General features: G+C 50.4%; 1 protein-coding gene across 2 annotated transcripts; it reads right to left on the bottom strand.

Annotated features, from left to right (window-relative positions):
- CYLD (CYLD lysine 63 deubiquitinase) lies at nt 1-27,184 on the bottom strand. Of its 2 annotated transcripts, none has more exons than XM_081108547.1 (18): nt 27,033-27,184; nt 26,395-26,476; nt 20,377-21,028; nt 18,677-18,979; nt 16,283-16,388; nt 14,047-14,145; nt 12,293-12,409; nt 9,084-9,463; nt 8,097-8,262; nt 6,954-7,095; nt 6,459-6,581; nt 5,286-5,377; nt 4,204-4,270; nt 3,671-3,803; nt 3,404-3,512; nt 2,048-2,166; nt 1,611-1,827; nt 1-596 (listed from the first exon to the last, which is right to left on the bottom strand). In XM_081108547.1, the coding sequence occupies exons 3-18, from the start codon at nt 20,878-20,880 to the stop codon at nt 412-414; spliced, it is 2,862 nt and encodes a 953-aa protein (XP_080964673.1). In that variant the 5' UTR covers nt 20,881-21,028; nt 26,395-26,476; nt 27,033-27,184; the 3' UTR covers nt 1-411. The 2 variants fall into 2 exon arrangements, with proteins under 2 accessions (XP_080964673.1, XP_080964672.1); XM_081108546.1 differs by having other exon boundaries at nt 20,377-21,001.

Here is a 27,184-nt window from a genome sequence, read left to right as displayed (position 1 = left end):
TCAACTCAACACAACTTTAATAGCCGATGGAAAGCCGTCTCTTAACAACACCAAACATTTCTTCCTCACGGCAACCGTTAGCTACAAAGGACAGCGATTTCATATCCTTGGTCCGTAAAGAAGACACGTTTATTTACATTCTCGGTGGACGAGAAGAGGTCTGAAACGGGCACAAGTAGGACGATGTGCTTCCAAAGACATCACGTGATCACCGCACTGGACTTAAAGCTTCCGCTTTAATAACTTCATTTAGATCTTAAACGCCGGCGTGCACACGCTTCTCATCAGAGACTCCAGGAACAGAGCAGCTCTTCTCTGGCGGGTCCTCCCACGGCGACCCCCCCTGCCGCCAGGGACGCGGGCGGAGCCCCGGGCGCACGGCAGGCCGTCGGGGCGGCTCTGCACCTGCCGCTACTTGTACAGGCTCATGGTGGGGCTCTGGTACATGCACATGTACGCGTCGCACAGCAGCCTGCGCGCACAGCCCTGGATGCGCCGCGTGTCCAGGGAGTGCAGGTCCTCCGGCGACATCTTCAGGTACTCCCGGACCTCAGGGCACGGGGTCACCTGAGGGATGTTGAAGCCGTTCTGACCACCTGTGGACAGGAAGAGCGCGGCTCAGGGTCAAGTTCTCCACCCGCTGCTGCCCGCCGCCCGCGCCATCTCACACCTGCAGCCCAGGGAGGGGGAACTGCCAGCATCTGGACTGACTTCACTTCTGATTCCTAGAAGTTAAAGCCTCTTTTGCTCTCAACGGTGTTATCATTTTGTTTTATTTCTGAAGGGATTCTGGGGCCAAGAGTGAAGAAAACTGGCGAGAGGACACAGCCTGAGCAAAGCCCACACCCGCCTCCCCGCGCCCCCTGTGCTCAGTGGGCGATAATGATACAGACAGACGCACAGCGCTCAGCTGCCCGACACGCACGCCCCTTGTCATGACCCTGCAGGGGGCGGGGGGCGATCTAGTGGAATGAGCACTCTCTCTCCTTCCATGTAACTGCTCCCGCACCCCCATATCCTTCCCACAGAGCCTGGCCCGGGGCCCTCAACACCCGGCGACCAGGCTCGTGCAGAAATGAGGAGCCTGGGCCCCGAGAGGACGAAGCTGCGAAGGAAGCCCCTCGGCTGACAGAAGCTCAGGGTCTTCCGTCAGGGGCGCCCCTGCCTGGGGGGCAGCACAGCATCGCCCTTTAGCAGCAGGGCCGCGAGTGCAGCCCAGGCCTCAGACCCTCACCCGCTGTCCCTGGGGCCTCCCCACACTGTCCCCACGGACGCGGCCCCACAGGAGCTGAGAGTAGTGGCTACCGTCCCAGTCGGCCATGCTGTTGCCCGCTGTCCCTGGGGGCCTCCCCACACTGTCCCCGCGGACGGGACGCAGCCCCACGGGAGCTGAGAGTGAGCGGTTACCGTCCCGGTCGGCCATGCTGTCACCCGCTGTCCCTGGGGGCCTCCCCACACTGTCCCCGCGGACGGGACGCAGCCCCACGGGAGCTGAGAGTGAGCGGTTACCGTCCCGGTCGGCCATGCTGTCACCCACTGTCCCTGGGGGCCTCCCCACACTGTCCCTGCGGACGGGACGCAGCCCCACGGGAGCTGAGAGTAGTGGTTACCATCCCGGTCGGCCATGCTGTCGAAGAAGAGCCAGGCGGAGTCGTCCCGGCCGTACTTGACGAAGGCCACGTAGTGGCTGGTCTCGATGCAGAGCACGGCGAACAGCTCCATCGTCTGGCAGGGGACGCAGCTGTGCCGCCACTCCCGGTCGGGCAGGTCTTTGGGCAGGGACACCGGGTTAAACTTGTGGTTCAGCCTCTTGGGGTGCAGGTGCACCTACACGGAGCAGCACGAGCCGGGCTCAGGGAGGCTGGTGATGGCTCCACTCCCTCGCCTGACTCCTCCCGGGCCCGCAACCCAGTCCTCACGGGAGTCTGCCAGGTGCACACGGGCAGGCACCCGGCCCCCTGACCGTGAACTTGCGGGCGCTCGTGATGAGTCGAGAACTCCTCCGAGCCCGCCGCCTGCGGAGTGCGTGCGGCCGCGGGGGGCTCACCTGGGTGTTGCAGTCCTTGCAGAACTGCTTGATGGTCCCGGCCGCGATGTCGGGGTCCTCGTAGCACTCGCGGCACTCGTACACGGCCAGCCCTCCGCAGATGCGGCACTGTCGGGGGGCTGGGGCGGGGGGGGGGGCCTTTAAAATGCACTCTTTCATGAAAAAGATTAAAACCTTAAGCTCAAAACAGGCTCTCCCTCCCCACCCCCTTAAGCTTTAAATTGGATTTCCATGGATTCAGGATAACTTTAAAAATTTCTCTGACCAAATGACAATTTTTTAAATTAATATGTTCTAGGGCGCTTCCCCGAACTATGAAGAGTCTATTGAAGGACTTTCACCGATGCAGGCGGCACAGGTAAGCTGACAGCATCCCGCTTCAGTGAGCGAGAGAGGCCACTGGCACAGCACGGGCACGGCTCCATCCTCCCGCCTCGCACGTCCACAGCTCCTGTGCCCACAGCTCCTTTCCCCGGCCTTTACATCTGCACGTGTACAATGCTCTGTGTGTGTGTGTGTGTGTGTGTGTGTGTCCACAGCTCCTTTCTCCCGCCTTTACATCTGCACGTGTACAGTGCTGTGTGTGTGTGTGTGTGCCCACAGCTCCTTTCCCCAGCCTTTACATCTGCACGTGTATAATGCTGTGTGTGTGTGTGTGTGTGTGTCCACAACTCCTTTCCCCGAGCCTTTATATCTGCATGTGTACAATTCTGTGTGTGTGTGTGTGTGTGTGTCCACAGCTCCTTTCTCCAGCCTTTACATCTGCATATGTACAATGCTGTGTGTGTGTGTGTGTGTGTGTGTGTGTCCACAGCTCCTTTCTCCAGCCTTTACATCTGCATATGTACAATGCTGTGTGTGTGTGTGTGTGTGTGTCCACAGCTCCTTTCCCCGAGCCTTTATATCTGCACGTATACAATGCTGTGTGTGTGTGTGTGTGTGTGTGTTCACAGCTCCTTTCTCCAGCCTTTACATCTGCATATGTACAATGCTGTGTGTGTGTGTGTTTATAGCTCTTCTTTACAAAATATCGACATGACCTTTTACTTAACGTCACATCATCACTTTCACACAACGGGTCTTCTAACACAGGACGGATACACTGTAATTCATTTAACAGCTCGCCCCTTGGTCACATGCAAATTGCTTCTAACTCTTACTCAGGCACCAGGGAACCTGTGCGCGTGAAAATACACATGGCATCTCTGGCAATGTTCTCAGAATGCACTCTCGCCGCGCACTCCCGGCGGCACAGACATGGAGGCCTGCGGAAGGCCTGCACCCGCTCCCCCCGCAGTGGAGGGCGCCCTGCGGACTCTCTGAGGAGCCAGCAGAGCACACAGCGTTCCCACTCACTGTCCTCCAGCAGGTCTGTGATGTTCAGCTCCAGGGAAGGGAAGATCTTCTTAAACAGCTTAAAGTCCTTCCCAAAGCGAGGCATCTGGATGATCAGGCATGACGGGGCCTGGAAAGGGGAGTGTTTTAGAATCAAAGCGCTGGGGAACTTTCCCTGCGCGCCCGGCCTGCGGGGCTCAGGGGCTGAGCGCCGACCTGTGAACCAGGAGGTCAGGGTTTGACTCCCGGTCAGAACTTCCCTATAAAACACCAGCCACGCCCACTGACCTCTGCGAACTTCAGGCTGCTGTTGATGAAAGACCATTCCAGCAGCTGTTGGATTGTAGGAACGCCAACTTTCTCATTTTTTTCCATAAAAATTTGATAGAAGTAACAATCTTGTACTTTTTGACCTGCTGACCTGAAAGAAAACCCCAGAGTTTCCTTGTGAAATGCTTACATCACAACGTGAATGGCTCTAATAGTGTCGGAGAACAGAAAACTACGCATTTGATGGTGCAACTTCCGACATCAGACCAACGGGGCAAAGGCAGTAACTTAGATAAAATAACTAAACGTCTCTCTCCCCAGCCATCCATTCGTCCAGGTCTCGGGATTCTGTTTTTATTCAATGCGTCCCTGAGTGAAGAAGTTAGTGCTGCAGAGAAGACGACGGTGGGAATTAATGGGCCTGTGGGACGGAGCCCGTGGAGACCCTAACGCACGGATGTGACGTAACCCCTGAGGGCCTCGTCAGCAGCCGATGGCAGAGGGGACAAGATGTTTCTTTTCCAGGGCATCTATAAAAACATGAACGTTACCTTATTTTTAACAATGGTTCCACCCTTAAAATATGATGAAACAAGATATTCAAGAATTCTTCAGGATCTAGGAGAAAATAAAATATCAAATAAGTCCCTGCCAAACTTTTAAATCATTCCATTTTCTATAACAGCCATCTACCTATACTGAATCCAGTTTCAAAGTCAATCTTATTTCAATTGAAAGCACAGTTCTCATGGTTTCCTAACTAAAAATACAAAGGATATGATAAAATATTAAGTTCTAACTTTGTTATGATATTCTTGCATTTGAAAAGGTATAATCATTCACGCATGATGACATAATTTTAATTTCTTTTGAGGGGTTTCAGGTCAGTGGAATGAAGCCTGAAGTACGGCCTTGTATTTTCCTGACACTTAAATAATTACCAAGTCTCTAAGCATTACCGCTAGTTCCAACATGCTGTGAGCACGTTCAGAGTCAGGAGCTGCATCTCGGAGGAAAGCCAGCAGCCACGAACAGACAAAACGCTGACTCTGACCGTAACGTCACCCTTGGCGGCAGGAGGCTCCATGGGACGGTGTGGCTGAGCCGACCACCCTCCCGGGGAGAGGGGTCCAATGGGCCCTGGATGGGAACGCTGGGAAGGAACACTCCCGGATACCCACCGCCTGCCTACAGCCCGCCCGCTGCTCACGGAGCCCTCTCTTCCATATTGCCACTCCCTTTAGAAGAGAGACAGCATTTTAAAAGGGGGAGCAGTCCGGCCGGCGTGGCTCAGTGGTTGAGCGTCGACCTACAAACCAGGAGGTCAAGGTTCAATTCCTGGTCAGGGCACATGCTGGGTTGCGGGCTTGATCCCCAGTGTGGGATGTGCAGGAGGCAGCCGATCAATGATTCTCTCTCATCGTTAGTGTTTTTATCTCCCTCTCCTCTCCCTTCCTCTCTGAAATCAATAAAAGTATATATTTAAAAAATAATAAAAATTAAAAATAAAAGGGGAGACAATTGTACACCGCACGGACGTGTCTGTTTAAAACCTCCTCCCCGCGCTGCAGGGCCGTCACGTGGCAGGGCGCCAGGTCATCTTAGGGCAGGTCCTGGGAGGGAAGACAGTCACCTTTCTCTTCAGAGGTAAATCCTGACGCAGCCCCAACTTTTTCAAGTATTTTCCTCAGTTTCATAATCTTTGTGGCACACACATATCCATATCTATGTTAGTAAAAATATGAATTAATACTGGCACACACATTCAATTCATAGAACATATTTTGATAATCACAAATTCTTTATATAACTTCAGCATGTCATAAATCAATAGGCTAGACAATTATTTTGAAAAATACACTTACAGGCTAATTTTTTTTCATTTTTATTGCTTTACGGGGGTGAGTTTGAAAAGTTAAGAATCTGGAATGAGAATTATCTCAGACACTATTATACCCTAAAAATAACTACCACATACTAATACAAAAAAAAAATACTTTGATTTTATGATGACTGGTTAATGCTATTTGCTTAAGAAATCAGAGCTAACTTTATAGAACTGAATATGTAACTTTGAGAGAGAGAGAGCGTCCTTTTAGTATTAAAGCGTGAGACAGCCACCAGGAGGCAGGGCAAAGGGTGGTGCTAAGACACTGAAAATCTAAAATGTGCTCTCAAACCCGCCATCGTCATGTGACACTTTCGCTCATGTCTGTCTGAGCACAGGGTGCATTCCACACCGTCCATCCACGACAAACTCTTACTCCAGCGGCTGCAGAAGAGACGCGAGGGGCCGCTGTGGGCTGCCCAAGGGCCACTCAGACCTGGCTGATCTTTTTTAAATTTTTTATGTTAAGTGCTAGGTGCTCACTATATGTCGGCTGCAGAGATAAAGAATGCACGAGCACTCACTACCCAACCAATAAAACTCCCCTTGGCTCCTTTCCTCCCCAATGAAATCAGGCTTAAGCAGCCGGAGGATCATTTGGACTGAGAGGCACAGTGACTGCCGCGGCTGCACTCGGTTCTGTGAGGAGAGAGGAGCCTCCTGCCTTGCTGCCCGTGGCGCCGTCCCCCACTGGGCCCACGCTCCGGGACACACGCTGCATGCCACACCTCGGCCAGATCCAAAGTTACATGAGCAGAGGCAGTACCAGGACCAAAGGCTACCCACATCATTAAAACTCCATCAAGAAAATAAATCCCACCCATTTCGTATTAAATAAAAACCAGGCGGAAACTAGTAACTTTACCAAGAAACAGCCGCTAGGACGCCGCGCTCAGGCAGCAACAACGGCCTACTCACATCCGCAGCGGGTTGACGATCTCCGTCCGCAGCAGCTCCTGCGTCTCGCTGTAATACTCCACGTCGTCCTTGTCCTTGGGCCTAAGCAGCACGGTGTCCAGAACGGAACTGAAGGCAAACAAGCTGCAAAACACAGACAGGATTTGTCCTCGCGCTGAAAACCCACTACCATTTCGAGAAACACACCCTGAAGAGGATGTGAAGAACAAGCCGCCGCGTCTGGGGAACAAACAGGAGAAATCCGTGCTTTCCATGATACGGGTCCCAAAGCACGGCTCCCAGGGAGTACAGGCCGCACATAATGAAACGCAAGCCTCCCTCCGTCTCAGGTGCGACACCCAGTCGCTCTACGCAAAGGCAGTGAGCAGTCTCTCCCTCTCTCCCTCTCTCTCTCTCTCTCTCTCTCTCTCTCACACACACACACACACACACACACACACACACTCACTCACTGCCCAGGGCGCTCTATTCCTCCGGGGTTCACTGTGAACGTACCAGAATAAGGTCGAGTCCAGGTAACAAGAGTTGTAATGGCCCTGGATGCCTTTCTTCTTGCCCATCATGATCTCCAAGCCCTCCTTTTCCATTCTCGGTGGGGTATTCTCTTCCACGACCTCACTCAGGTAGCCTCCGAAGGCTGAAAAGAAGAAAACAGAGTGGAAACGGTCATTCTTTTAGACTCTGGCCACAGGCTTCCCTGTATATGTCTGCACTTAAAATACTCCTTTGTATTTTGAGGCAAAATTTGTTTCTCAGCTCAAAGCTAAGGTAAGGGTAGGTCGGGGTTACTGTTACTGCGCATTTCCAGCCTCACTGCCTCCACAAGTTAGAAATCGCTGCAGAATACGAAGGAGTTAATGCGAAAAAGCAGCTGCCACGCAAGGTATTTTGTTCCCCAAATACTTCATTGTCTGAAGATGTGTCCTTTCAAGGTGGAAAAGAAACAGAAATTCCGAGGTTCTATCTCAGCCGCATGAGAAGCGTTTCTAGGAGGGTTTTCCTGCGCGGCCTGCCTGGCCCCGGAATGCTCCCCACGGTCACCCGGGAGGGGCGGCCCGGGAGCCGCCGCCGCCACGGGGACGCGCTCCGCCCTGCGTGGAGCCCGCTGAGCCGCCGCTGTGAGCGCTGCCTGCGTGCCAGGCGCGGACTCGTGCACTGCTGACAGCACACGCTCACCGACGCCCCGGAACGAGGCTGAGCAGGGAGTCGTGCCCCAAACGCACACATCTACCTCCCGGGCTGTTGAAAACCACATGCCTGTCGTCCACGGGAAGACAGAAATAAATCCCACGATTTTCACTTCCTAAGTCTCCAACGCGTTTGCCTGGCTTTTCCTTTCCTTAAACGTCCCCGCTTAGGATAACTGTAGCTTCCTTACACACCAGGCAACAACTCTGACCGCTTCAGAGGCCTGATGAAGGCTGTAAGGCACACATCTGTCACGGCCCCGCCGCCTGCCACGGCCCCGCCGCCTGCCACGGCCCCGCCGCCTGCCACGGCCCCCGCCGCCTGCCACGGCCCCCGCCGCCTGCCACGGCCCCCGCCGCCTGCCACGGCCCCGCCGCCTGCCACGGCCCCGCCGTCTCCTGCCCGCGGCTGAGGTCAGACCGGCCCTGCAGACGCAGGGAGGGAAGGTACCTAGGGAGTTGCAGCGCTCGATCTGGTTGGACACCGGCTGCAGGGACGCGAACCTCGAGTCGGGCCGGCAGCTCTTCAGCTTGACGAAGAGGGCCTTCTTCAGGGCGCAGGTGAAGTAGCGGGTGCCCCGGAAGGTGCCATCTGTGCAGCCCGTGCACTCGTCCTCCTGGGGGAGAGATGGGCCCAGGCCTCACTGCCTCGTGCAGGGGTAGCGTGCCAAGAACTAAGGCTGTGTGCCTGCGCCCTTTCCCGGAACCCCGCACCCCACCTGTACTGAGGACCCCTCCGGAAAAGGCTGGCTCATCAGCATTGCGGCCCACAGCTAACGATTTCAGAAATTCGCTCCTTAATCTGGCACGAAGCCCTCACTGGTCCCCTCAGAATCCATGTGGAACCTTCCCCCGCTAACTGACCTTCCTGCACCTTTTCCTAAAACATTAAAACTCCGCGTGTGGGGGGGGGAGGGGGAAGGGGGGAGAGGCTGTTCATTTTACCAACTCCCCCCCCAAAAGCAGCATTAACGAGCATGCAGATACCACAGACCCCCAACTAAATAAAGCTAAACGCGCTCAATTCTCCTCTTCCGATTATGAAATGTCAAGCGATACACTTTCCTAATCTCCAAAGGGAAAACCTCTCCTTCTGGCGAAGACCTCAAAAGATTTCTTAAAATGGGGATGAATCTACAGCCAGTGATGCGGACCTTAGAGCTGACTGGGGAGGGAGGCCGGGAAGGAAAACGGGCTGATCAGGGGCTGCTTCCCTCGCGTCCTGTTTCACAGAATGCGCCTAAACATCCACTCCCGGCCGCTGATCAGCTGTCACTTCGGAACAGGTGACCAGAGGTCACTGGGTGGCAGGGGAAGTCAGGCGACACGGGAGTAAAACTGCTCTCACGTGACTGAACATACATTTCAGCAAAGCGCGGAGCAGGGGAGACCCGCCCGTCCCGCTAGCAGAGGGGGCGCTTCCGGACGGGGACGTTACCAGCTCCAGCCCGGCGAGGACGTCGCTGAGGCCCGGCGGCTGCCCGATCCAGCGGATCACCCCGTAGAAAGGAGGGTTCTCCTTGACTTCCGCCAGCGAGCCCACCTCCAGCCCGTGGCAGCTCCCGGGGGACGCGGCCACGGGCGGGCTGTCCGGGACGGGCGTGGTGTTCAGCTCGCCCATCACCGACTGGACGGACAGGGAGAGCGGGCTGTGGCCGATGGTGCCGTTGGCATTGGGCACCTTGGTCAGGCTGAAGGGTAAGGAGTGGAATCGGTTCTCGCTGGACAGCGAGTTCATGGTCGGGGGCTGCAGAGGGGGCGACGCCTGTCCCAGCTCTGGAGGCAGCTCCGTAAGCGACTTGGCAGAGTCCTCGGCAACTACAGAGAGGCGTTCTCGGTTAGAGGAGCGCATCGCAGGGTGGTAGGCAGGCCCCACCGCCCCGCAGGTGCCCGCACACGGGGCCCCACTGCCGCCCGCCCCCTGGCGGGCCGTCACCGCACACAGCCCCCATGTCTCCTCACCACGTCTTCAGCCTCCGCCCGCCTCCCCGTTTCCACCCCAGTAAACGCCACCCCGCTGTCCAATCCATAAACATCTAGTATTGATCAGGGTGGGACGGGTTCTCCTCCCTGTCCATGGCGCAGTGACGGTAGAAACCACCACAAAAGACGCCACGACATTTAAGAAAGATGCTTCTCTGTAACAAATGGACCAAAGGAAACTGGTGTAAGTGTTTAAAGTAAAGAAAAAGACAGAGAAAACCAACATCCGTGGGGCATGTCTAAAGTCAGACCTTCAAGGAAATGTACGGACTTAATCATTTATTTTAGAAAAAAGAAAGATGATATCAATGACCTCAGCATACAACTGAAGAAGCCAGAAGAACCAAAAAGTAGTGAAAAGGAAATTTTGAATAAAAACAGAAATGAATGAGGGAGAAAACACAGTAGAGAGACCCGAAGCCGAAAGCTGCCGGCGGCACTGCGGCCGGTGGGGAAGGAGGAGCGTAGTGCGGACCACCAGTCACCCACGCTCCACCCGAAGTCACTCCCAGTGGCTCAGAAACAGCGTGAACGGCAAACCTGTGACTTCTGGGGAGACAGGAGGGGAGTGTTCTTACGATGGTAGGTTGGAGAGAAAGGTCTTAAATGTGAGTATACACCAGTGATGGCGAACCTGTGACACACGTGTCAGAGGCGACACGCGAACTCATTTTTTTGGTTGATTTTTCCTTGTTAAATGGCATTTAAATATATAAAATAAATATCACAAATGTAAGTCTTTGTTTTGCTATGGTTGCAAATATGAAAAATTTCTGTATGTGACACGGCACCAGAGTTCAGTTGGGGTTTTCCAAAATGCTGACACGCTGAGCTCAAAAGGTTCGCCATCGCTGGTCTACACACAGCAACGGAAAAGACGGACAAACATGGTCACGTGAAAATGAAGAGCTGCTTGTTCAGTAAGAGGCATCACAGTGACTGAAAATATGAGCCCAAACAAGGAGAAATTTCTTCCATCCTTGTATCTGACAAAGGATTGGAATTTAGAAAAGGTCTATAAATCAGTAAAAAAAAAAAAAAAAAAAAAAAAAAAAGGCAAAAAGAAGAAACCTAATGGGATGGAATACTATGCGGCGATGAAAAATTATACTCATCACCAGAACTGGGAGGAATCTTACGGACCTGATGTTGAGAAGGGAAACTACACAGATACATACAGTCCAATTCCTTGTATATAAAGCTCAAAATATGCAGAACTAGGAGTCTACATATGCAAACTTACAGAACTCTAATTTAAAAAAAAAACACAGAAGAGAAAGATTAAATTAAAGATGCTGGAGGCTCAGAGGAGAGAGTGGAGAGAATGATACCTTCCAGTCATTAAATTCCTCGAGGCTCAGCCTTCGCCCGCACCCTCCATCCACTCTCTCCTTACGACACTATCCTGGGACTTCGATCGCCACATGCATGAAGGCAGCCTACAGCTCCATCTCTCCAGCTCGTCCCTCTCTTCGAAGCCCCAGATCTGTATCTCCAACTGGCTGTGTGACAAGTCACCCCTGGAGTCTAAAAGGCCCTCCAACCCTCAGAGTCAAAAGCAACCCCTCGCCTTCCTCCACAATCACCCAAGGGTGCAAACCAGAAACCACGGAGTCGGCACGACATCTCTCCTCCTCAGCTCTCACGCCCAGACTCTCCGGGAGTCCTGTCAACTCCCTCCCACATGGCTCAGAGCCACCCGCTCCCAGCTCTTCCCCAGCAGCCCCGCCCCCGCTCCCACCATCCAGGACCGAGCCCCAGCAGCCATCCCGGACCCAGGCGTTCACACACGCCTGCTCCGACCCCTGCCCACGCTGCAGCAAGGGTGAGCCTTTCAAAACGGAAGCCTGGTCGGGTCACGCCTCGCTGCAAGCCCTTCTGGGGCTTCCTGTGCCTTCCACTAGGGCCAGGCCTCACGTGCCCTGGGCCTGGTGCCTTCCCAGGAGAGTTAGGCCCCTCTGTTCTGGCTGCTCTGGCTCTTTCGCCCTTGAACCCCAGGCTCCATTGCCCACGAAGCTTCCCACACGCTGTTCCCTCCGCCTGCAAGGCCCTCCTCACGCTTCCCTTCACCCACCGCACCGCTCGGTGAATCTAGCGCCTGTCACTTCCTGGGGAAACAGCCTGAGCCCCAAGTCAAGTCAGGCCTCACGCACAGCCACGCACCTCCCCCGTCCCCACCGCTGCAACTCTACCTGCGTCTGATCGCTGACCACCCTGATCTACTTTAACAACCTGATCGTAAACACCGCCAGGGCGAGGACCAAGCCTATTTCTCACATGTAACCCCGGCGCCAAGAAGAATGCCTGGCACATGGTAAGCACCCAAACACACGTGTTGAACAGACGAAGAAAAGGAGGAACCAGGAGAACACGATGGCCCAGAACCACGGGAAGGAAGGGTTTTCAAAGGGCGTGTGTTAAAGAGACGAAGACCCGATGGAGAGGTCTTTAAATGACTCACTGATTCTAGAGACCTGCTACCCGCAGGTCCGCTGGGCCAAGAGAACAGCGGCTAATACATTTTCTAAAAGTTTTACCAATCTCAGCCGTGCAGTTCAAGCTGTGCACAATATTTCAGTTCAGCAATATTACTCATTCAGTTTCCCCAAACTGCAGCTCTGGGTGGCGACGCCATTCCTCTCTGCTGAGTAAGGCTGGGATTACCTTCATCGATGTACCACGTGTTTTTTGACTTGGGTGGCAGCTGTGAGTCCACAGAAGACCCATTTAAGGTATAAAATAATTCCGATCGGTTTCTACTTCCAGGGTCTGAGGTAGAGCCTATGGAACAAGAAAAGCTCCTTTTAAACACAAAGGCAATCTGGTGTGGAAGCGTTTCCATCGCTGAAATAAACACGCGCGTGGTGTTAACTCTGTACACAGCCCATCGATGCCCACGGACCCGGCTTCAGCAGCGCCGGCGGCTTTTCAAACTCTGGTAACCATTTTGGAAGAACCTGAAAGACTCTTCCAACCAAGACTCAACGTAGGAGGGGAAACAAGTAAGTTTAAAGAAAACCATATACATTTTTAAACAAACTGCTTTTAGAAAATGTTTTTTAATCATCTCATGTACTGGCTTATATCCGAATGTCAACATCACCATTCCCCAATTTCATCTGCCAAACCCGTGGGCTCACAGATTTAGCCTCTAATATTTAGAAGAGTTGCTCTCAGAAGGAGGGAACCTTCAAATGTTGAACAAATTCAGTTTTAAAAATTCAAGGTTTAAGCATTTGGAACCGTTGGGCAGCGGATTCCTGGCTGAGAGTCTCTGGTTCCGGAGAGAGTGAAGCTGCGCTATTTCCTACATCGTAGATTCACTCGCCGTCAGAAAGGGTAGGTGTTGCTATGCCTCAGACATTTAAGACAGGACCCGCCCCAGCACCGAGAGGGCTGCTGCAGATGCCAGCAACCAGACAACACCTGGCTTTCCCTCCATTCACAGCAGCCAGCTCCGCGCTTATGCCTACAGCCAGGTCTGCTGCAACATAAGCAACACGTCTTACGAGAATACTTAGGCTATTTATGTAAGTGAGGGCCACGTGTTTGAGCCACCGTATCTAGACCTAAAGGTTAGCACAAAGAATACTATCACCTATACAGTCTGTTTCATTCTAAGTATCCCAAGGTCCAACGTCAGATAAAATATTTCTCAAGCACAATTTCCTTCAAATGAGCCAAAATAGTTTTGTTCACTAGGTGACCGAGGAGAAAATATTCTTCCCCTAACCCACTTCGGAGTTAGCAAAAGTTCTTACAGCTTTTTAAATGAGCTCTTCAGCTTATGTAACTACCATCCATACATCTATGAAATATGTGGCAGCTGACAGAAAGAGCTAAGAACTCCGCATCTATTTTGGGGGAGCTTCTGGAAGAGGAACAAACTGTTTGCTTAGCAGCCTGGAATTTCATTTGTGCACATCTAGTTAGTGAGAGCCACACAGCTAGCCTCTAGTGTACTTATCCCTGTGGCATCTTAGCCACATGCAGGGAGGGCAAACACAGCTCACTGTCGTCCAGGTGACAAATAATGCCATCATTAATCAACAATAACAGAAGAATCAACTGTGTTCCACGCGCTCACAACTACAGAACTATGTTTGCCCGCCCTGAATGATTCGTTTGTACAGCTGCACCTCTAAACAAGGTACAAATGTCGCGAGCAGGGAGTTCCAGAAGCCAGCGGATACGGACCAGCAAGACACGGGTCCTCGCCGGAAACGCTTCTCCAACCAAAATGGGTTGGAACCCTTGGCTTGGTCAACACCATCCATAAAAAATGTCAGGAAATGACTAAAACCAGCTGAACGGAGCAAGTCTCTCCGCCTGGCAGGCTAACACCTGAGCCTCTTCTCAAGGCCAAGGGCAGGCGGCCGCCCAGTTACAGCTGAGCACTGCGCTCTGGTCATCCATACCTGTCACCTTTGGTTTGTTGTGACTGGAGGAACCTTTGTCCCCAGCGCCTCTTGATGCAAACGCCAGCTTGGGAGGCCTCCTCTCCGAGGTCACGCTATCTGAAACGGGAAAACACGATCTTTAATGGTAAAAGCAAACCCTCACAGAAGAAAAACAACCAGCAAATAATGACAGAGCAACAAAAGGCTCTTCCCAACAAAGAAGCAGTATTTGCACAATAGTTTTACAAATGATTAAAGGCCATCAAAAGTGTCAGAATCAGTGCTGTATTCTGAAGCGGAATTACTACACGATAATACACCCCAAGTACAACTCAGCTAAATGCTCCAACTTCTAGAAAATGTACTCGCCTTCCGCCCCTCCGCCCAGGCCCAGCACTGCCTTCCCCTCACCTCGCTTCCCACTCCCCACCGCGCACATCTAACTGGCCCTGTGTCTACTGCGTCCCGTCCGCCCGCACTCGGGGGATGAAGGCTCCGAGTGGGCAGCTTCATGCCTTGTTCGTACTAGACCTCAGCCCCCGCCGGAAGCCTGAGTGCGGGCTGACCGTGTTTGAAGGAACGAATGGCCTTTTACAAAACTGCCTGCTGAACATAAGCATGTATCGCGCCATTAAAAAGCACTGCGATTTACCAGATCATAAATTATGTTCTTTCCATAAACAGGCTTGAGAAGGTCAATTAAATATTCCTGGGTACAGTCTGACCACATGTATGCTCGCCTATGAGTGCAACCCGGGCTCCAAAGAGAAGCAGGGAAATCGCTAGAAAGCCCATTTACAGGAAAGTAAGAACTGATTGCAGAGAAATCAAGGTCAGAGTGTATCAGACTTTCCAAAGTAAAACGGAGAAGCAGCTGTCACTTCAATGCCTCCAACTATGTGCTCTCGCCGTAAAGCTCCAGTCCAACGTAGAAAGCGTTCCTAACGCCGCCAAACAAGCATTTCACACCGTCAGCCAACAGGAAAGGGAGGCCGGACCGTGCAGGCAGAAGGACCCTCAGGACCATCCAGTGTCGGCCCCTCCGTGTTTACAGAAGAAGCCGAGGCCTGAGATGACCAGGGGGGACTCGCAGTGTTCTGTGTCAGAGTTAGCAGAGATGGAAAAGCACTGGGAGCAAACAAACCGCTTGCTCACTTGTCATCCTTGTTCCAGTAAAATTTAGCTTCCATAGAATTAGAGACAAAATACATCTCCATGGAAACAGCATCTCGAGCACACGAGCGAGGCCGCGAAGTATATTTTTCCAGGCTGGTCTCCACAGCCCACGTGTACACACAGGATGGAGTGAGGAGGCCCCGTGAACGGAGCTTTCGGATCTGACCGGTCTGGACTTCACCCAGGTCAATTGTGGTCCCCTCGGGCCCGATCTAAGCCCCCGTGTTTTTTATCAGCAAAACGGGGACAATTCAGACCTACCTGGTAAGTCTGTCAAGAATGCAAAAGAGTCTAAGTCATCTAATTCGGGGTTCGGGCACTTGTGGCTGCTGCACGCAGGCCTCCTGGCATTTTATCCCGATGGCATACGCTCAGTAAGTCGCCCGCCCGCCGCCTGTCAGTGTACAGTGAGCATCTGACCGGCGGGCTGGCGATGCCTGGAAATCTACCAGGAGCAGGACGGTGCTGCGGGGCAGCCGCCGGGAGGGGTGTACCCAACAGCTGACAGCGGCCATCAGGTTCGACTTGTTTGGGTGAAATAAAGGACTGTTGGGATTTTTTAAAGACGTAGAGCTGAGTGAGCTATTGCCGACTGCAGAGGCAGGAAGCCTGATCAATCACAGCGTCTCAAACCGACAGGGCCCACCTGGGCCTCCCGCCTTGCCCCTGCCCATTAGACTAGATTAAATGACCAACTTCTGCTTAGGTTTCTAGTTTCAACCAGGCTCTCCCTTAAGCGGGTAGCACTTTATCACATTTCTGACTCCTCTGGTATCAGAAACAATCCCCCCGTCCCCCCCCCACACACACACACGCACACACACGCACACACACACACACACACACGCAGAATGGACAGGTGAGGAAAGGTGAATGGCACCCGCGCTCACATATCCTTGGAGAGAAAACGCTGTCCGTCTTGTTTTCATGTGGGGGTAAGAAAGCACAGTCTATTGAATAGCAATTCCCAATTTTATAAAAGCTCCAACAATGCACCTCGAAGCTTGTATTTGCACCCTCATAACAAAGCACATCCTTCCAACGCCACCCACTTCCTCCGGAAACGGAAGGCACAGACCTGGGATGATGTCGTTGATGTGCAGGAGGAGCGTGCTCTCCACGCTCGCAAAGCTGCAGAGCGGCACGCCGTCGAACCTGCCGTCCCAGTTGCCGATGGGGTTATCCTGGAAGTGAAGTGACAGACCAACTTCAAGATCACAGCCTGCAGGTTCCATAAAAGATTCCCCCACCCGCTCACACTGTCACGGTTAACTGTTTCTTTGGGCCAGCCAGAGAACCACGCTGAGCACCCGTGTGTACGACACGCTAAATGCCACCGGGACACGAGGAACTGAGGAGAGTGCGGTGCCAGGACGCGCCTTTCCAGGAATGCCCGAGAGGGGTTAGAAGGATGCTCGCACAGCCAGCCAAGCACGGACACAGGCAGGGGAGAGGCAGGGGAGAGGCGGGGGGCGGGAGGGTCTAACCGTTAGGCAGCCTGCCCCAGTGAGCCAGGCGAGGCCCAGACTGCCAGCTAAGGAGGGCAAGGCCTCCCCGGCTTTTGCCAAGTTTGAGGCCCCAGTGACCTGAAGCAAAGGGAGACGAACCCACTGACCAGCTGCCCTCCTTCTCCAACCTCCCTTCACCCAGCTCACCGTCTTTCCTCTAAATTAATATTCAGTATGTAAAGAATAATGGTTTGGCCCGGCTGATGTGGCTCAGTGGTTGAGTGTGGACCAGGAACCAAGAGGTCACCGGGTCGATTCCCGGTCAGGGCACATGCAGGGGTTGCAGGCTCGATCCCCAGTAGGGGCGTGCAGGAGGCAGGTGATCAATGAGTCTTTCTCATCATTGATGTTTCTATCTCTCTATCCCTCTCCCTTCCTCTCTCTCTGAAATCAATAAAAATGTATTTTTTTAAAAAGAAGAAAGGTGTGAAGGCGTGCTTAACTGTTAGTTCTCCCGAGGGACCCACGGGTTTGATCTGGCTCTAACTTTGTTCATGTTAAATATCCACTAAATGTTGGTCTAAACAGCACAGTCATGTTTGTCTAAGGGCTGTGGAGGGGAATTTCCTAGAATTTCCCAGCACAGGATAAGAGAAACTTAGGCCCCAGCATTCATACCCCACCAACAAGCACACCTGAATAGGGAGGAGTAATCGCCGCGAGCATTGTGAGTACAGAGTCTGTTTCTCACATCCGCTCCTCACACAGGCTAGTGCAGGGATGGGCAAACTTTCTGACTCGAGGGCCACAATGGGTTCTTAAACTGGACCGGAGGGCCGGAACAAAAGCATGGATGGAGTGTTTGTGTGAACTAATATAAATTCAAAGTAAACATCATTACATAAAAGGGGACGGTCTTTTTCTTTTTTAGTTTTATTCATTTCAAACGGGCCGGATCCGGCCGTGGGCCGTAGTTTGCCCACAGCTGGGCTAGTGTGTCAGAACTCTGTATGAATTTCTTCCTTTATATCTAACAAATTCTTGTCCATATTTTCAATCTGTGACACAAATGTTCTCAGCCTTTTCTCCTCCTCCTCTGAATCCCATGGGTCTCATTCAACTCACTGAATTGGAATGTGCCATTACTAACAAATAGCGGTGTAGGGGACATGAAAAATGAGAGAGACAAACAAAAACCAAACACGGTGTGACGCACTACTACGAGGTACCTAGAATCGGCAAATTCCCGGAGACAGGAAGTAGAATAGAGGTTACCAAGGGAACGCCGGCTGCAGGGAGTGAGTGTGGGGAGTTACTGTTTAAGGGGGATGGAGTTCCAGTTTGGGATGACGAGAAAGTTCTGGAGATGGATGGGGCGATGTATGCGCAATGTGGATGTGCTTACTGCCGCTGACCTGGACACATGAAAATGGTTAAGATGGTAAATGGTATGTCATGTGTATTTTGTCACGGTAAAAAATTTTTGTTTAATTTTTTTTTGAGTGAGTTATATCGTCAGAAAATACTCCAATTGTCTCTTCCTCTAGAGCAAGGGCTATTCCTCTAGCCAGGTATTCTCCATGGGTGATTTTTACACTACTCATTAAAATCAGGCCAGCCAATACAATTTTGCAAAATATTAAAGAAAGAGAAATAGAACCCCCCCCCCCGAAAAAAAAAAAAAACACACCACCTTTTCAAAATAAAGAAAAATAAGGTATTATGTAATATATTTTGGTGTGTTTTCTGTCTACTGGTCAGCTATCATACAGCAAATTTAAAGACGGGAAATGTCATTTTAGTTTATTCAAACTGATAAGAAGAGGACATGCAATTCTCTATCTAGTCTCCCGTCCCATATCAATGCTCCTTTACCAGCGATCAATTAGAACCTGCTCTTTACATTACTCCAAATTAGTCCATTTGAAACCTGGTATTCAAAGCATCTAATCGGCACCTAAATGGGTCACAGAACTAATAGCCATATCCAGGGAGATCATGTAACCCAAGAGCTTCTTACTTACCATGTCCACACCAACGAAATAGCCTAAGTTTTCTTTTCCCGGCAAAGTGCCACAGAAGATAACCGTGCCAGACTCTAAGCCTTCTCCGATTTTCAGAGAAACCCTCGAGTTTATTTCCAGAGGAGGGAAATCCATCGGCGCTGCATCCCCTGGACCTGCGTAGTCACTTTCCAATCCGTTGTCATCCTCGTCTACGACTTCTAGCTTGTCCAAGGCCACAAACACGCCGCAGTCCTCCTCACACTGGAAGAGCTGCTTCCCCTGGTAGACCCCGTCCGTGAAGCCCTGGCCACGACCTTCTTCCTGGTTTTTTGTGGTTATTTTTAAAGGAAAAAAGATAGATCGATCGATCGACAGACAAACAGATAGACAGAGATAACCCGTAAGAAAAAAATATCCGCTCTGGGGAGTTCCGGGAAATCACTGAAAAATTTCTAAATGACACATAGAAGGAACAGAATTATTAGCATTGCTACTGAATTTAGGGTGTTTTTAAGAAAATAAGGAAGAAGCTGTATCTGGTGCTGAAATAAAACTACTTCATTTCAAATTGTAATTCTACTATGAGAGAGCAGGATGAATTCTACCTTGTCATTTGAGCAATAATATTGTCTTAGAAAGAAAATTTGACTTTAAAATAACGGTAACGCGAGCTCCATTTATTGAGCACACACTATGTGCCAGCTGCATGCTACGTCCTGAATTGATGTATCACTAAAACCCCGTAAGTTGGGTGCTATTTGATAGGCGAGGAAGCCGACTTATAGAAGTAGCTTGGTTAGTAACCTGGCAACCCAGCTAGTAACCGGCATAGCTGGGATTCAGATCTCCCACTGCTTCACCCGCACTGCTTTAGACCATTAAATCAAGGAGAAACAAGGCCTGAAATTCTATTTGTAAGACTGTCAAAAATGTACCGACATTTAAGTTCTCAAGAATTGATATTCATTTTGAAAACCTATCACGAGTTCTTGGTTCTCTTTTCAGTAGAAAGAAGTTCCAAGATGACTTTCACATAACTAACAGGAACAACGATCAGCAAGTTTACGTTGCCACAATGTATTCAGAAAAAAATCTTTTCTCCAAATTCCATCACTTACTAACACACAGTAAGAAAAGCTGAGAAAGCTACAGATGGTAATGTCACAAGATAACTAACCATTTTCTGATGTGATTAATTAGTGTACAATCAGTAGAGTTCCCTTTCAACACAGACAATATTAAAATTTCTGCCTCGCTGGTATAGCTCAGTGGTTGAACATCAACCCATGAACCAGGAGGTCACGGTTCAATTCCCTGTTTAGGACACATGCCCAGGGTCACAGGCTCAATCCCCAGGAGGCAGCCGATCCATGATTCTCTCTCATCATTGATGTTTCTCTCTCTCTCCCTCTCCCTTCCTCTCTGAAATCAATACTAACTTTTTTTTTAATTCTGAGATATGCACGTCTTCAACAACTGCATGATCTGTTTGCATTTCCTACTGCAGGAGGAAGTTGTTTTTAAAGCTTCCAACACATCAGTTGTGGCATCATCTCAATTTATCACCAGGAAGTAAATTCTCAGGATTATAAACAGTAAAAATTCTGGAAAGGGCAGACATTTGGTATTTAAAGGGGAAAAATGCATGCATGCATACAGATACACACACACACACACACACACACACACGGCCCACGAACATGGTCTCTCACACTCACCAGTAACTCTACTCCGAAGAATATTCCAGACACGGTCCTCTCTGCTAGCAGGGGGCCCCGGAAGCGCACGACCCCGGGGAACTTTTCCTCCCCGGGCCTCAGCTGCACCTTCACGCGGCTGCCCACGTCGACGTGGAGGCCCTTGCTCAACCTGGTTTTGCTGTCCAGCAGGACGAGCCTCTCCTCGCAGTTGGTGATGGCCAGGAGCAGCTCCGTGTGCTTCTCATTGATCTCCACCACGTCCTTCTCGTCCACGAAGAGCACCGCGTGCGGCTGCTCCAGGATTCTCAAGCCGATCTGATTCTTCTTGCCTTTGGCCGACGGGACCCTGGAGTGGCCCACAGCGCGGTCTTGGACATACTGCCCGATCGCCCCCTTGGGGACTTTGAGGACCTTCTGGGTTTGCTTGTCGGTCACGCTGTATTCCTGGATGAGCAGGTAGAAAATCCGCTCTTCCCAGTAGGGTGAAGTAACTTTTTCTTGGCCCCATAAGCCTGAACTCATTGTGACATTAACTCCAAAATATTAACTCAAGAAAAGCGGAACGACGATGTTTGTGGCGAAACCGCAAAACATAAATTCACTGGCCGTCCGCAAGCATGGTGTGGGCAGCGTGGTGTCCATGCTGCAGAATGACAGGGAAACACAAAGCCTGGAGGAGGACAGAAGGGAGCTCTTCGCTCTGCATGCGCCGGAACTCAGGTTAAAAGCTTTAAAACCTCACTCAACCAGGAAGACACCACAAATAAAATTCCCCCCAAAATACCTAAAACGGTTAAAAGACATATTATTTGTACGCACTGTAATTTTACATATTTCACTAAAGAGATCCGATTGTAAAGTATCTTCAAGGACAATATAATAATGTTTGTTTTCAAGGCACTGGTGTTTGTAAAATCAAATTCTAAGTAAAAGATGACCCTATAGGCATATCCTTACATTTCTAAACTTTAAAAAGTAGCACTTTCAATAGAAACTGCCTAACGTAAATGGATAGCTGCTGTATTTGGACAAAAATAACATAAATCAAATAAACTATTATTTCTGTATGTATACCTAGTTTATGTAAAAAGTTATCCATCATAACTATTATGTTCAACATCTTTTCTCAATCAAGTATCATAAAATCACATCCTGAGCCACAATTCATTTATCTATGTGCCATATTTTGATAACGGAACATTTTCTCTCTGACTGTTTCATTTCCTTATCTTGTACATTCGGTAGGCAAATGTTAATCATATTAATCATAGTTATCATTTAATTTCTCACAATCAAAATCATCAGATACAGCAACTCTGATTATATTAAAGATATCTGAAAAAAATCAGTTCTGCAGACATCAAAACTTGGACTACATACCAAGGAAATATAGCCATATAGTAGCAATATACATGTTTTTATACCTAACTGTGTATACTAGAAAGGAATACACAAAAGATGATTTTCAGTTTCCAATTTTCATTTTAAATGTTTCAAGTATACTAATCTTTTGAAATTAAAATAGCCTACTCAACTCTAATTGATGATTAAAAACCATACAATTTCATTAATTCAAATTAGGACTTTAACCCATCATTTTAATTCATTGTCTTACTGCCAACAATAGTTCCGATCGATTCCCTGTCGCATGAATGGGCTCTGTGGTGTCTACATACGGTATTTATTCCCTCCCCTCTGACAGGTCTCCATTTCCATTGTCCCAGGTAACAGTGGCAGCTGATAGCACTATCATATTCACCCTTTTGTTCTTGGAATTAAAACGCAAACCCTCCTAAAACTAAAGAACCGGATTTTAGGTTTCATCACTTAATGATTAAGGAATCTGGCACATCTATGCACAGGACAGCATTTCCTTTAGGATGCGCTGCAGGGTAACGAGGCATCTATAACGATAAGTAGTCAAAAGCCCGCCCCTCTACAAGCCGGGCGAGGCAGGGAGTCCGCACCCTCAGCAACAGCACTGAGCTGTCTGCGCAACAAGGTGAGGCCGGGCCGGGGAGCATGGCTGCTTCTCTCCCTTTTCCTTTTCTTTTTTGATCATGTGTTTGTCTTTATTCCACTTGAGGGCGCTGTCTACTTCAGCAGGAAGAGCGTCCATTTATATCTGCCACTTACATAAGACACCTGTGGACACCGGATCTTGGCACCAAATAAACAAAACCCCTAGGGGCGACCCCAGCAGCCACCCAAAGCCTTCATTCAACAAGGAAATAGCACTATTTTCCTTGCCCATCGAATTACCCGTATGAGCATAAAGGGTGATCTGAGACTCCCAAAGGGCAGAGGCGTCTGCTGCTTCGGAGCAGGCCCTATTCAGGCCGTGCGCCTGAGCTGTGTCTGCTTCTACAGATGGACAGACGGCCGTCGTCCCTTGCCCCCAGCCACCTCCCGCGGCCTCCTGCAGCGTGCACAGGCCTCCTGCCACGGCCTTGCTGCTTCCAGTCACTCTCGGGAGCCAGGTGGTGGGATGTTAACCTGCATGGGCACCGGGTGGCTCCCAGGGGCTGAGCTGGTCCAACAGCAACCTGTGAAATGTGAGCCCTTCTTCTGTTCTCTGTAACAGGGATCCAGATATTTTGGCACACCCCCCAACACACAAAAATTTTTTAAGTATGGCAATTCTATTTTGAAAAGAAATTTTTTTAATTTCTAAAAATTATACCTTCAAATAGTAAAATTAAGGACTTCTTGAGTCTTAATAATTACTATATGCCAACAGCACCTACTCTACTGGCTCCCTAGCTTAACAATTCATGTCCCAATTTAAAATAAAACCATCAGTGCCAATGTACTATTACTAAGACTGAACTAAATTACTCTGTGACTGCATTAGGATACTATATTTTAAGTGAATTTTATTGAAAGTATTTTCTACAAATCATTTAAGACACAGTCCCTGGTAAAATTGAACTTAATGCTTTGGTTTAAAAAGGCTGAGGACACTTTAACAAGAGTTACCACGAACCACGTTTCACAGCGAACTCCAGAAGGGGCAGTGCCGCCTTTCTAACTTGCGTTAGCACCAGTGCGCGTCAGCCGAGACTCCACAGCAGAAGATTAGAGCAGCCAAAGCAAAAGTTATAAAATATTTAAGAAGCATCCTCCAAAACCACAAAGCATGTGGTCTTTCTTCTTTCAGAGAGAATACATTAAGAAAGAATAGGTTAGGAACTATCATATTAAAAATTGATTCTCTTCATTGCAACTGATCATCAGAGAGAGTTGAATGGGGAACTTTAGCTGTGGTCTAGAGTTATACACGCTGATGCGCTTCGTGATCTTGAACGGATCAATATAACGGCATTACTGCAGAAATCTGCCAATAAAGAGACTTTCCGTCTCGTCAGAAAGAATATAATGCCAACATTCTCCTTTCACTGGTGTATGTAGAACAGCAATCAAGTCTTAAGACACCCCAGCAGGGAAAACTGACTGGAGATGATGTGGAAAGATTTGCGTCATGTAGTCAGTGAGTTCTTTATCGCTGAAGGGGGTCTGTCCGTTTGTTTAGTATTTTTAGTGTTTTAGTATTTTTAGTGTTTTAGTATTTTCAGTGTTGGACCCTGAAAAATACAGACTTTGTAAGCTAGGATGGCCGCCTTCACTTGCGTTCTCTGCCTGCCTTTCAGGTCTCATTGCTTAACCGCCTCTAATAGGACACTTCACTTTGAGGGTTAATAGGCCACAACTGGTTCATCTAAATACCATTGCACTGATTTCAGGCTGAAGAACTGAGGGACTGCAAGCAGCCTGATAATTACTGTAGGTACTAAATGAAGATCACCAAAGAACTGGAATACAAAATGTAGTTAAGCTCAAAACCATATTGAACAGAAGGCCTTGCTTTTGACAACATTCGAGATGAGAAACAGTTCAAGGTCACAAAGATTGGAAACTATATCTGGTTATCTGAGCTTGCTGACAGTCTGAGTCCTGAGTAAAGGAGAATTTAATTATATTAAAACAAAGTCATTAAACTGAGATGAGGGTTGGGAGACGCAAATATTTACCAGTCTCCTATCAGTGCAATAAAAAGGTGATCAAGAAGTTTTATACGCAAATATTACAGGTCAGAAGTACCTTGTTCTAAAGATAATCCTAGTACAACTGAACAGCCTTAGCAACAAAAAACTGATAGTGGTTAACTCTCCAGAACATACTGCGCCACTTTGATTCTCAGGTTATCAGGTTATAATTGTCCAGAGAACTTCACTAAAGAAAACAAAGACAGATCTCATTCAAGACCAGTTTGCATCTCCTGAGCCATCGGGACTTGCTCTAAAACCTCAGGAGGCTCTCTAAGCCAGAATAAAAATGGCCACGCTGAAATACTGCCCCTAACGTACAAGGCCGAGGGAAGAAGGTCAGGGTGAAGACCAAAGAAAGAAAAGACCATGGGACGTTTTCCAAAAGCTTCTGGATAGCTAGAATAATGACCATTTTAAGAAAGAATATCTCTCATTAAAACAACAAGCTGTTATATTCCCAAACAGCTAAAGAACTGAAATAGAGAGATTTGATGATGAGAAAAGAGACAGTCAGCTTTACTCTTCCTCATGGATGAACTTGTGGCCCAAGCAGGCAAGTGTTCAGTCCCTAAAACAACTGGGATTTATAAGGTTAAAAAACATACCTGGCCCCCACACCTGGAAATTCATGGAAGAAAAACAAGGACTCCTGCGGTCTCACTAGAGCAAGCATGTCAAACTCAAAGTCTACCTCGGGCCAAATAAACAAGGCACGCGGCCCGCGGGCCTCAACTTTGACATGCTTGCACTAGAGTGAACTTCCAGACTGTGAATTCCCCAGGTCCTTCACGTTTGTATTTCTGATCCCCCAACCCGCGCCTGACAATATGGCAGGCGTTGAGGGCGTGCAAAATGAATGAATGACTTGGTTAACTCAAACGATAACAGTGAAAACCAAAATTCCATTCCCTCCTTTTACTATTGTTCCAGGTAAAAAGAAAGAAAGAGATTCTGGAGCTGGGAGTATTTTAATGATTTTTACCTAATTCTCTGGAAAATAGCTCTAATTCATAATGAAGTCACGGCCAATGTTTACACCTCCTCGTTGTTAGTTATATTATTTAAAAAAAAAAATAAGGACTATTTCACAATTACGAAAACCACTTCTTTGGGGTTCATTTGAAACTGGCTTCCTAGATTCTCGCGCGGTGACTGGTGCCTATGGATTCCGCGTAACTATTGAAAAGACCTCGACAGACTGAAAAACGTGGTGTGACAGTCAGAACAAAACATTAACAGTTTGATGAGTAAGATAATTACTCCTTTCTCTCGTCTTGCACGGAAGACTTCCTCAAAGCAAACGAAATCACAGCCGAGGCAGGGCGCAGGCACATGCAACCGCTGCGGCTGAGCGTCTGATGGTTTATACGACCAGGGCCCTGGTCTTCACGGCTCTTCACAAGAGTCACCCCCCGGAGGAGGCTCCTTCGCCAGAACTCCGTAAAAATCTGTCCCCGAACGGCAGAGAACGTTCTGGATGTAGTCGGCGTTCATAGTACCTGAACTTCCGCCAGGATTTCCAGCCAACCATTTTGTCCCAGTGCTAATATTCTAGTTTCAATCCACCCACCACCCAGTGGGAACTTGGCAGCTGCATTCTTAGGGCCATTCAGTCTACTTGGGACATGAGGGGGTGGATGGAAAAACCAAGACGTGAATGAACACCCACCCTCTCTCGAGGCCTGGGGTTTTCTCCGGGAGCCGAGGGCTGCAAAAGGGACAACCTTATGAAGATCCCCATTAGCCCGAACGGGACAGCAAGGTGGGGGGATGCGCCTCAGCTAGGTCCCCTGGGGGGGCAGGGATGATGGGGACCGGGAGGCTGTGAGGCTTGGTGGCTGGAAGGTGACAACCGCTCTAAATCATGCCAGGGCCACGGGGTGGGACAGAAAAGATGCCAAGGACGTGAATAACCGGGCAGCTGACCCAGCTCAGCAGATGGTTGAAAAAAAAATGATAGTAAACAGGAAGGAAAAGGAAAGTGTACCTTGTTTCATTCAACGGGGTGCACCTGTCAGCCAAAGAACCCGGGCCGGGCAGAGACCATCCTCTCCCTGGGAACGGGGAAACTGAAAGGAAAAGCAGAACACGCCATCAGCGAGGCCCGAACCCCGGCTGCTCTTCCTGGACGGAAGCCACAGACACCCCGACACCTATGGACCGACAGATGCGAGACGCGCCACCCCGCCGAGGGGGATGGCACAGCCGGGGGCTCCCGAGGCCAGCCCGGGCGGTCAGGAGCCGGCCGGCGGCCCGTGCCTCGGTTTCCCCATTTGTAAACACGGGGTCCCAGGGGGAGAGGGGCTCCTGCGCGGCTCCCGCTCCAAGTCCTGTCTTCCCTGGGGGTCCCGGCGGGGCGGCCAGGGGCCCACCACCACTCGGGAGCCCTCTCGGGAAGGCCCGGGGGGTGGGGAAGCCCCGGGCGAGGGGAAGCCGGGCTGACGTCAGCGGGCTCGGTGTCCCGCGGGCCGGACCGGCTCGGGGCCGGGGCAGCTAACGGGCAGCGCCGAGGGCCCGATGGTCACGGCCACGGCCCCTCCGAGGCATCCAGGGGCCGGGGAGGGGCGCCCGAGAGGCCCCGGCTGTCCACCGCTCGCCGGTTCACCCGCCCCCTCGCTCACTCACCTCGGACAGCGGGGCGGCGCCCCTTCCCCGGCCTGGTTCGCCCGCGTCCCGGACCGGTCCTGACGCCCAGCGCCCACCGCCCCAGTATTTACCTCCGACGCCCGGCCCCCGCGCAGCCGAACCTGCTACCTGGGCCCGCCCCCACCTGCCCC

This window comes from Myotis nattereri, assembly GCF_964212035.1.
Source record: "Myotis nattereri genome assembly, chromosome: 15".
In the NCBI taxonomy this organism is placed as follows: Eukaryota; Metazoa; Chordata; class Mammalia; order Chiroptera; family Vespertilionidae; genus Myotis; species Myotis nattereri.
The sequence above is the reverse complement of the archived record's forward strand: the minus strand, read 5'-3'. Positions and strand labels throughout refer to the sequence as shown.

Bases quoted from the DNA above. Each gene is read 5' to 3' on its own strand.
- CYLD (XM_081108547.1), bottom strand. From the start codon at position 20,880: ATGAGTTCAGGCTTATGGGGCCAAGAAAAAGTTACTTCACCCTACTGG. The intron at 18,980-20,376 runs GTGAGTGTGAGA...ACAAAAAACCAG, and splicing joins TCTTCGGAGTAGAGTTACTG to GAAGAAGGTCGTGGCCAGGG. The intron at 3,804-4,203 runs GTAACGTTCATG...GTTTTCTTTCAG, and splicing joins GAACCATTGTTAAAAATAAG to GTCAGCAGGTCAAAAAGTAC.